Consider the following 11,237-nt stretch of genomic DNA (forward strand, 5'->3'; position numbering starts at 1 on the left):
CATTAGTATCTAAGTGTATATATTATATACACTTAGATACTAATGCTCTCTCTGTGGTAGATGGTCTGGGTATATGCAGAGTACAACCGTAAAGCAACCCAGCCCCCTCCTCCATTAAGGTACTGGAACACTAACAGATACAAGACTTTGTTATCTCAGTATTAATATTTACACTAATTTGTAATTTGATGGATTTTAATTAAGTGTTTCTGAATTTAAAACATTGGATTTGTTATGTTTATGTTTGTTATGTTTATATATATATATATATATATATATAGGCATTAAATTAGATTGGGTTACCTGAAATATAAAGTTACTAACTAATCAATTGAGTTTTTGTTTGATTTTTGAAAGATCCAACAAGTGATCATTTGAAGAAAGTCAAGTTGCATGGACAAACATCAAAATACACAGTAAGTACATAGATATCAAAATACTGCATCAAGTTAAGTTTGATAACATGAAGTCTGAATAGTCTCAAATGATAATTTCCCATCACGACCCGATGCAAGAAAGTGTGCCGTCTCTTCTCATTGACTTGAAAAAAATTACATGCAAAGTTGCTTTTTTTTAATTTATGGGTCACAATGTTATAACTAACAACATGGCATTTCATTATTAAGAGGGCAAAAGGTTGGGATCAAATCGTCAGTGCGCAGGGGCTCTGCACAGGTGACCTCTGTGGGAGGGGCTGCTGTCCGCGGTGCTGAACCTTACACTGCCTCCATGTTAGAGGGGGTGCTTCAGAAGCCCGTATGTGGTCATATTTCATTTATTTGTCATATATGAAAAGTAAAAGTATGAAAAGTAGTTGTAGATATGAAAAGTAAGTTAACACATATTCTCATGGAAAATGCTTGTTTTTTTCTGGCTCAACACGCAAGTGGAAATAAAAGTACTTATAAAAGTACTTGGAGAAATCAAAGTGCAAGAAGGGGACACATGTTCTAATAACAATCAGTGCAGACTTTGGATGTACTTTGTTGGGCAGTGTGCTACAGTAGAGAAGGTCTGTACAATAGTAAAGGTGACATGCTATGCAATGGTATTGTAAACTAAACTTGTGTTAATGGCAGATTGTGCAGTAGCAGTAACCACAATGAACAGGTGTAACAGTAAACGTTTTCAAATAGCATATTGTACATTCGGTAACAGTAGCCATAATGAACAGCTAAGTGTGCAATTTCGGTAGTGAAAGGAGAGCCTGTGATTGAGTGATCCTTTTTCGTATTACCAAGGGCTGAGAGGAAACTAATGAAACGCAGGGTTAAAACAAAAATGAAACGCAGGGTTGGTTTTATTTCAATTCATCGACAAACGATTATTTTAGCAACGATCTCCTACTGACGTAGAAACTATCTCCCACCAAGAGCTTGACTTGACTTTTCCTTCAACGTTATGTTTTTTGTTCGTTTTTAAGGCACATGATGGCAATCTAATCTTATTCTATGCTTCTGGTACAAGTGCACGAACTCGGAAGTACCTTTGTTTGACCAGGAAGTGAAAGAGACCAATAGAGTAGCGACGCTGACAGAACTGTAGTTAATTGAGAGTGGGCATGTATTAACACAGCTAATTACAGCCATATTTCTACTAATTTCCGCGTGAATGGCAGGTTACTTAAAAGACAAGGAAGCCTACCAAAGGCTGAACTTCTTATATCAGGTAGGAAAAATATGATTTCTTTTTTTAGGCTATCAGAAATACACATTCCACATTACAGTCGTTTGCTACGTTGCTAAGCATCTAAAGCCTTTTTTGCTTTTTACTGCCTTGCAGGCAGCTCACTGTGTTTTGTCTCAGAGCCCGGGGAATGGGGAGCTAGCTCGTTTTTATTGTTTTACACAGAAGACCATTGCAAGACGTCTAGTTCTGAGACAGTAAGCTGGTCCCTTTAACGTTTCCTGAAGGCATCCATCAGGCTGCTAGTATTAATTTTGGCATAGATTAATGTTTGGCACACGTTATTACCTTGAGCGTTCTCCAAGTAAAAAGGTTTTTGTAACTTTACTGTTGAAAGTCCGTTCACTCGTTTATTTTTTTTATTTTTATTTTTGAGAATTCGAGTCTGATTTTATGATTTTGGTTCAGTTGTAATTCTGTAAATGTACATGCAAACACAAACAAAATTTACTTTTTGATACTTTTTATCACTGGCATAGACAATAGCTAATCCATAAATGTCCTGATCATGAGTGCTTTTTGCAGTTGCTCATTTTAGTAGTTACTGCTGGGAAGGCCTTTCCCCTAAGAAATGATACAATCCCTTGCATTTTATAGTTGATCTTAAGCTATTGAAGCGTATTGCAACATCCGCTGTCATGAGTGTAAACATCTAATTTCTGTCAATGGTAAATGTTGCAGAGATCCATCAGTTAAACGAACATTATGCAAGAAGTGCTGTGCATTGCTCTTACCTGGAGTGACTGCTACATTCAGACAGAGAAGTAAGTGAGCCACCCTCCTCCCTGAATCAAAGCAAATGCATAGCTTATTTCATCTCAATTTGTAAAGTCAAACTTAAAAGATAATAAATCTTTGTCTTTTCTCTGTTTCTATCACTAACCTTCTCTTTTTCCTTTGTCTAACAAGGAAAAAATGGCAAGATTCGTTTTACTGTGATTCGATGTCTCAGCTGTGGACAAAGCAAGACTTTGTTGAATAATCCGGAGTATCGTCTCTGGGTAGACCAGCCTGAAGCCCAGCAGGAGAACCAGACACAGACAGGTGATGAAACTCAACCAACACTAGTTTCACTGTAGTTCCTCTAGAAAGGCCTCTTGATGATTAATGTAATTTGAATCAATCAGTGATCCAGCTGCAACACTGCAACAGACTACATATTAAATCCAAATCCACCTGCAAAATCCACAGAAGATGAGAAAAAATTGGAAATTTAATCTCAATTTTTTTTATTGACATTGCTTCCTTAAATGGAAATTTCCCCCAATTTTCAACCTTATTTCCATTTTTTACTCATAGTGGTGGCATCTCTATAACATACAATACTTGCCAATGTTGTATGTAAGTCAAGTCAAGTCAATTTTATTTGTATAGCCCGATATCACAAATTACAAATTTGCCTCAGTGGGCTTTACAGCAACACAACATCCTGTCCTTAGACCCTCTCATCGGATAAGGAACAACTCCCCCAAAAAAAACCTTTAACGGAGAAAAAATAGGAAGAAACCTCAGGGAGAGCAACAGAGGAGGGATCTCTCTCCCAAGACGGACAACGTGCCATGGATGTTGTGTTTACACAATGTACAGAATACAACAATGAAAGAGGATAAACAGAATTATAATGGAATTATAAATTTTATGAAGAATATGATGCGCGAGATGCCAAGCAGTGTCCAGACGCCACCGGAACAGCCCAGGACCCAAGCCATGTGACCAGCATCACCATGTAAAAAAGAATATATACACTACCGTTCAAAAGTTTGGGATCACCCAAACAATTTCGTGTTTTCCATGAAAAGTCACACTTATTCACCACCATATGTTGTGAAATGAATAGAAAATAGAGTCAAGACATTGACAAGGTTAGAAATAATGATTTGTATTTGAAATAAGATTTTTTTTACATCAAACTTTGCTTTCGTCAAAGAATCCTCCATTTGCAGCAATTACAGCATTGCAGACCTTTGGCATTCTAGCTGTTAATTTGTTGAGGTAATCTGGAGAAATTGCACCCCACGCTTCCAGAAGCAGCTCCCACAAGTTGGATTGGTTGGATGGGCACTTCTTTGAGCAGATTGAGTTTCTGGAGCATCACATTTGTGGGGTCAATTAAACGCTCAAAATGGCCAGAAAAAGAGAACTTTCATCTGAAACTCGACAGTCTATTCTTGTTCTTAGAAATGAAGGCTATTCCATGCGAGAAATTGCTAAGAAATTGAAGATTTCCTACACCGGTGTGTACTACTCCCTTCAGAGGACAGCACAAACAGGCTCTAACAGGTACTATTTAATGAAGATGCCAGTTGGGGACCTGTGAGGCGTCTGTTTCTCAAACTAGAGACTCTAATGTACTTATCTTCTTGTTCAGTTGTGCAACGCGGCCTCCCACTTCTTTTTCTACTCTGGTTAGAGCCTGTTTGTGCTGTCCTCTGAAGGGAGTAGTACACACCGGTGTGTAATTGGGGTGCAATTTCTCCAGATTACCTCAACAAATTAACAGCTAGAATGCCAAAGGTCTGCAATGCTGTAATTGCTGCAAATGGAGGATTCTTTGACGAAAGCAAAGTTTGATGTAAAAAAAATCTTATTTCAAATACAAATCATTATTTCTAACCTTGTCAATGTCTTGACTCTATTTTCTATTCATTTCACAACATATGGTGGTGAATAAGTGTGACTTTTCATGGAAAACACAAAATTGTTTGGGTGATCCCAAACTTTTGAACGGTAGTGTATATATATATATATAAAAAGAACATTTGATGAGGGGAATGCCAAGCAGCATCCAGGTGGCAACCGCCATCACCACGGAGACCTGGGAGGAGGACCGACTGCACATACACACAAGGGAGACTCATATGACACCATTCACACACAGAAAAAGAGAAAGGAGAAGACATCGTTCAGAGAGAGAGAAAATACATGTGAAAGAAGAGAACAGTTTGCAATGGTCATTAGTCATAATCAATTGAGTCATCAATTAGTCATAATCTATACACTACAATCTCGTCAGCAGGACAGTGGTTGGTAAATTCATTGGGACAGAAGCTGACCCGCCATGCAGTGCAGGTTGTGAAGCACTCAACTTAAAGGCAACTAATTGTAAGCTAAGGCAAAAAAATAAGTTTTAAGTTTGGATTTAAAGGACTCAACAGACTCTGATTGTCTTTTTTTTTTCTTCAAATTTCCCCCTTTTTCTCTCCAATTGTATCCGGCCAATTACCCTGCTCTTTTTGAGCCATCCCAGTCACTTCTCCACCCCCTCTCTGCCGATCTGGGGGGGCGCCCCGACCGACCAGAGGAGACGCTAGTACAGCGACCAGGACAAATACCCACACCCGACTTCCCACCCGCAAACACGGCCAATTGTGTCTGTTGGGACGCCCGACCAAGCCGAAGGTAACACAGGGATTTGACCCGGCGATCTCATGTTGGTAGGCAACGGAATAGACCACTACGCTACCCGGACAGACTCTGATTATCTGATGGCAGCAGGCAGGTTATTGCACAAGAACGGAGCCCAATAGGAAAAGGCCCTGCCACCAGCTGACTTCTTTTTAACTTTGAGCACACACAGGAGCCCTGTATTTTGAGAGCAAAGAGCTCGAGATGGAATGTACGGTTTAAGGAGATCAGACAGGTAAGACAGGGCAAGCCCATTTAGGATTTTATAAGTCAGCAGAAGCACCTTGTATTCTGATCTAACATGGATAGGAAGCCAATGAAGGGAGGCAAGAATTGGTGTAATATGGTCAAATTTCCTAGATTTAGTTAGGATTCTAGCAGCAGTATTCTGAACCATCTGAAGCCTTTCAGTGCTAGCATGTGGCAGACCTGAAAACAGAACATTACAGTAATCAAGTCTGGATGAAACAATGCATGTATTAGAGTCTCTGCGTCAGCCATGGACAGAAAAGACAAAATTTTAGCTATTTTACGTAAGTGAAAAAAAAGGCAGTCTTGGTGATTTCTTTAATGTGCTTATCAATGGAAAGGCTGGGATCAAACATAACACCAAGATTTTTGGCTGCCACACTTTGTGAAACCACAGAATCGTTGATTTTTATCGTTACTTGATCAAATTGGTGTCTGTGTCTAGCAAGGCCAATGACCAGCATCTCAGTTTTATTCGAATTTAAAAGCAGAAAGTTAAGTGACATCCAGTGTCACTTATGCACTGCTGTAGCTTGCCACAGCAAACTATAGCTTCAGGCATACAAACTTGCCACCTTTCAGCTAAATTCACCATTTTGAATCCAAAATAGGTCACCTACGTGATTCGTGCAGATCCACTGAGAAATAATGGGGGGGGGGGGTGAGACCATGCCCACTCAAAGTGACTTCCATAGAAAGACAATGGAGTGCGAACATCTGATGCAGTGGATGCGTGTCTGAATGAGCGTGCATTGACTGTCAACAAAAGGCACCAGCCAATCAATTAGGTAGTCACAGCACAGTGCGAGCCCAGAACATCGGTCTATGAGCTGCTGTGTGGAAAAAGCCGAAACAAAGTTGCCACAGTGGCGTGTGCCAGCCACAAAAATACAGGTGTCAACTGAAAACTGAAAAACACCTGCCAGTCGGAAAGCCTGAGGTAAGAGATCATTTTGGTGGAAACAAGAATTGTTAGCAAGCTAGCTAACATTGTTAAGGGGGGATGTCAGGTATGGGGAGGTGGACTGCACACTCTGTAAAAACATCCGGTTGGCAGAAACCACTGATAAATGCCAGCAGCAGCAGAGTTGCTAGAAAAGTGGCAGCAGAGCAAGTATGGCTGCCAACCATCTGGCAGTGCTCAGAAGAGCAAAAGACAGACAGCTGAAGAGAAGAGGACAAGGCTGAGGCACACAGAAAAAAAGGCAAAAGCTGGCTCTTGAGACACTGGTCCAGGCCAAGAAGAAAAAACAAGGACAGACCCCTCTAGCCTTGTCCTCACCACCAGTCCTAACGCATAGGATACTTTTTAATATTCACATTTGTAATTTTTCTTTTCACATTTTAACATGATTTCTGGCACAGAGCAGATATGGAGAGTAATAATTTTGAAAATAATTGTAATTAGTTGTGTATCTGTTGGGGCTGCCCTTTGTTAAGTTTCTTTGTAAATGTGAGCATATCATAGGTACATTTGTACTTAATACATTAATACTTTGCACTTTATTTGGCTCTTTCTTGTAATTCTGTTAGCTTGTGACCAGCACCAGAGTAATCCTAAAATAAACCAGAAATTACCATTTAGTTGCTTATTAAAAAAAGAAATCTCCAGGGGAGCATAGCGGGTCTATGTTTTTCTCTGCTCATGCAAGCCTTCTCACCTTTTTCCACCCCTGACCAGTTTGGATACCTGTAGCTTACTCATTTCATTGTGGTGCAGTGTCTCAGTTGTGGACAGAGCAAGCTCCTGTGGCAGCCACTAACATCAGTGGATAATGAAAGAACTACATTGCTGACTGGCTGAGGAATCTCCACTGTTGAAAAACTCTAGAACAATGCATACTGGTACATGATGGCAATGTAGAACAACTCTCTTGGCAGGAAACCGTTGATTTCTCAATCAAAAGGAATTTGCACAGAGGCTGTTATAGTCTTAAAAAGAATAAACAGACCACCGGCACTGTCTGGACACACAGGTTATTGGCACCAGAATTTCTCTTTAAGTGCAGTCATTCCATGATCATTTAACCACTGGGTGATTTTCTAGCACCAGGTTTAATGATAAGATTTTCTTTTTTATTCAGTCATTGGGGACAAGCCCATTGTCAGCGGTGAGCCAGGTTAATTATTATATGTGAGTACTGCATTTAAAGTAGCACATAAAATGCCATTGGTTATAAAACATATTTGGATGAATGCTGAATTACCTCTAACAAATAAGTTGCTTAAAACTTATGTTCAATTCAATTTGTTCCACATGTTTCAGAGCAAATGTTTTTGGAGCCATGGCAATCAAAATTAATATTGGGATCTGGAGGGATGGTGTGGGTTTATTTCATCTTATATACCAAGGACAGTATCCTATCCTACAGGTACTGGCCTCCTTAGTCCAACTTAGTAAGGATGCTAATCCTGGCTAGACTTCATTGCCTCTCTAAGAGTGTTTTTGTAATGCTACCAGCCCACATGAGAACAATCTGGCATCATCCTTTAATGTTAATTTTTTTTCTCACCCACAGGTCTAGGCCCCTCAACTAAAGTGCCCCAAAAGGAAGCAAAGGGTGAAGGACCCCTGCCCTCAAAATCCAGTGTGGATCCTTCCAAGAAGTTAACAGCAGATTTCACCTCCTGATCCTGAAATATTAACTCTGCCACCCCAAAGACAGGAGGCGGAGCTGGAGGTGGCAGAGTTGAAGATGCTAAGACTTTCACTGGGAGTAACGAAGAAGGACAGGATTAGGAACGATTATATTAGAGGGACCGCTCAGGTTGGACGGTTTGGGGACAAAGCAAGAGAGGCAAGATTGAGATGGCTTGGACATGTGTGGAGGAGAGATGCCGAGTATATTGGGAGAAGGATGCTGAATATGGAGCTGCCAGGGAAGAGGAGAAGAGGAAGGCCAAAGAGGAGGTTTATGGATGTGGTGAGGGAAGACATGCAGGTGGCTGGTGTGACAGAGGAAGACGCAGAAGACAGGAAGAAATGGAAACGCATGATCCGCTGTGGCGACCCCTAACGGGAGCAGCCGAAAGTAGTAGTTGATCCTGAAATATTAATGGTGGTAGCTTATAATTTTTGATTAAACCAGTTGTTGGGTTTGAACTGTATTTCCCTAATGTAAAAACCTCTCCAGTCAATTCCCCCAGCTCCCTAATAGCAGAGATGGTCTTGAATTGTGAAGTTTATATTATCATATTATTTGCAATTTTTAGTGTTGCTACAATTTAGATTCAGTCACCACCATATCATGATAGGATAACAAGTAGTAATCACGTGCCATGAATTTGTCAAGTCAGTGATGGCTATGTTTAGAGAGCAGCGAAGCACACCAGAATGTTGGAAGTTGTTGGAGGATGTTGACAGTTTTGATATTTTTTGCAGCGGATTAACAATCCAGAATGTAGTACTAGTTTAATAAACGCAGTTTCAGTGTCACCACAGTGCTTGGCGTACTTACTGATGAAGGGCATGTCGAGTGTGGAATTTCTCAGCGCCCTTGAAACTTCTGGTCTGGTGTTCTTTATCATTTTGGGCCAGTTTCCGAAAATGATGGAGGGAAGGGGGGGGGGCAAATGGAAATACAAATACATTCCACCATTGCTAATATACTGATAGAGTGGGGTCTGTAAGTTCAGTACCCTTTGTAGTATTCAGAGCGAGGGGGGGGGATTTGAATCCAGCTTGTTCAACACTGTATTCTGTGTTGTCTTTACGTATAGGAGATAACATGCAGTAAGTGGATATGTAATGACATGAATCAGATGGTTTGTCATCATAACCCTAGAATTCAGCTATTTGGACAAACCACCGTCTCTTAACTACTTGCCCTACCTGTTAGTAACAGTATGTAGTTGTTTCTCCCAGTATCATTTCACATCCTGTGTACCTGCAGACGAAATTATCCAAAGCAATAATTCTTGACTCAGTAATTTTGTCAGATTCAAGTATTTATTTCCTAAGAGTGGGTGAACTGAAAAATGAATATACATATATTTATTTGTTTGTTTAACTCATTTGTTCTTTTTATCTCCTTGGCTTCCTGAGGTATTTCCCTTTGGCACTTTGAAACGTGTTTTCTGAGAATATAGCAGATTCTTTGCAAAAATCCTTGGAATATGGCCCATGTACAAGAAAAGTGCCAGAATCATTCCTGAAAGGAAAAAAAAACTTCACCAATATGTTTACATTTAAAAAAAAAAACAACCTCATAATTGTTCCAGGATATATGTCCACCGATAGTGGTTTTTTCTTTTCAATTTGATGTAATTTACCTGTAAGGGGTCCAAGCCAATAGACTACTGCATACTCTTTGAAGGTGAACCCAGGACAATGGAAGGTAAGGCCATAAGCCAGGGATGGATTCAAGTAAGCGGATGTATAGCCACTGGCTGAAGAGTGAGAAAATGTTAGTTTTTCATGACACTTATAGAACCTTTTCTCTCAGAAAAAATGTCTGTGAAGTCGACACAAAGCAAAGTGTAGCAGTGATAACACTGGTGTTTGGCAGTGTTAGACTGAACTCGAATATCCGCAACTCAATATAAAATGATTTTTTTTTTTGCTGTTGACAGTCAATTCGATATGTTTGTCCTTTGTTGTTGAATTAAAAAAAAGCAAAATAAACTTGACATGTTTAAATCCTTGGAACTTATTTGTGAGGTGGAGGGAGATGAAAAGATGCAGAGTAATATGTTCATTAAACAGTATGTGAGATATTTTTTCTCCATGTTCATATGAAACTTACCAGCATGGGATACGAAACTTAGCAAGACTGCAACAATGGGTACCCGGATAAGAGCCGATCTACGTCGCAGGCTCAGGTGGAGTAAATGAAAAATGAGTGTGCATACACATTCTGTGAAAAAACCCTGTTGTAAAGAAACCAATAGGGATGTGCTGCACTCCCTCGCCATCAGGTTTTTGATCATATGCATTTCCGTCAGCTCCAGGTCCCAGTAGTGTATAGCAACTAAAAGACCAAGATGGGCCCCCAGAAACTGGGCTGCAATAGCCAGGGAGGTGGGCAGGATGGTGTCTTCAAGTAGCAGAAATTTCAGTAGACCCTGGGTAGGGTTCCCCGAGGCACTACCACAGACCACACCATGGGTCAGCAGCACCACAAACAGGATGGTTACAGTGACGTCCGGCCCCAGGCCCCCAGCCCACTGACCTACCTCTACAATGGTCTGCACTTCCAACCAGCATGCCACTAGCACAAAAGAGGCGGAAAACTCCAAAATGAAGCCAAAATGTGGCCACTTCCTGAGGAGTGTTTTGATTAAGACCCCAAAAGCAACAACAGCAAAGAAGTATCCAAGGGAAGCATTGAGTCCAGACATGGCTCAGGTCAGTTGTAGTGCTCGACTAGTGATGAGTGGGCTCTTTGTATGACAACGTGGCAAATACAGAGACACAATTCTTATCAGAGAAACGTCAGTTTTTTTTATCCCTTAGCCACCTGCCAAAATACACACTGCACTTCTCAAGGTCAGGCCAGAAAGTTAGCCTTGCTTTGATTGACATCAAAGAGCAGTGCCTCATCTAGTGGACATATTCAGTGTTGTGTATGTATGAAATTCATTGTTTTTCTAACATTTCTATCCTGAGCCTAATGGATCTATCATACATGTTTGTTATTTCGTTGATTTTAACGTGGTATTATAAATATGGGGATTAACAATTATAAGGGTACAAAGCACCGCATACCTCATTTGGATCCAGTGTTTTGGGAATAGCAATGGGTCCAATTTAATCAGGAAGACTGATTGGTATCCTAAGGTTACACCCTGAAACGCAGAGTAGAGCCAGATGTAGGCGTAAAAAGTATTTTTGATTATATAAAGTACATTTCTATCTTAATCTTTTTGCTTCTTGTAAAGTTAAATCCTTTCTTACC

General features: G+C 40.3%; 2 protein-coding genes across 2 annotated transcripts; one reads left to right on the top strand and one right to left on the bottom strand.

The window, feature by feature from the left end:
* The first annotated feature begins 1,534 nt into the window (after positions 1 to 1,534).
* On the top strand, positions 1,535 to 8,026 carry rpp21 (ribonuclease P 21 subunit). The gene is made up of 5 exons (XM_056277084.1): positions 1,535 to 1,668; positions 1,783 to 1,883; positions 2,368 to 2,450; positions 2,596 to 2,730; positions 7,860 to 8,026. Exons 1-5 carry the CDS (start codon positions 1,612 to 1,614, stop codon positions 7,970 to 7,972), a joined length of 489 nt encoding a protein of 162 aa, XP_056133059.1. The 5' UTR covers positions 1,535 to 1,611; the 3' UTR covers positions 7,973 to 8,026.
* Positions 8,027 to 8,994: 968 nt separating this feature from the next.
* Positions 8,995 to 10,697, bottom strand: aqp12 (aquaporin 12). Its single transcript, XM_056277082.1, has 3 exons — positions 10,086 to 10,697; positions 9,613 to 9,729; positions 8,995 to 9,491 (listed from the first exon to the last, which is right to left on the bottom strand). Exons 1-3 carry the CDS (start codon positions 10,678 to 10,680, stop codon positions 9,352 to 9,354), a joined length of 852 nt encoding a protein of 283 aa, XP_056133057.1. The 5' UTR covers positions 10,681 to 10,697; the 3' UTR covers positions 8,995 to 9,351.
* Between the last annotated feature and the right edge of the window lie 540 nt (positions 10,698 to 11,237).

The sequence above is a fragment of the Lampris incognitus genome, chromosome 3, assembly GCF_029633865.1.
Source record: "Lampris incognitus isolate fLamInc1 chromosome 3, fLamInc1.hap2, whole genome shotgun sequence".
Taxonomy (NCBI): Eukaryota; Metazoa; Chordata; class Actinopteri; order Lampriformes; family Lampridae; genus Lampris; species Lampris incognitus.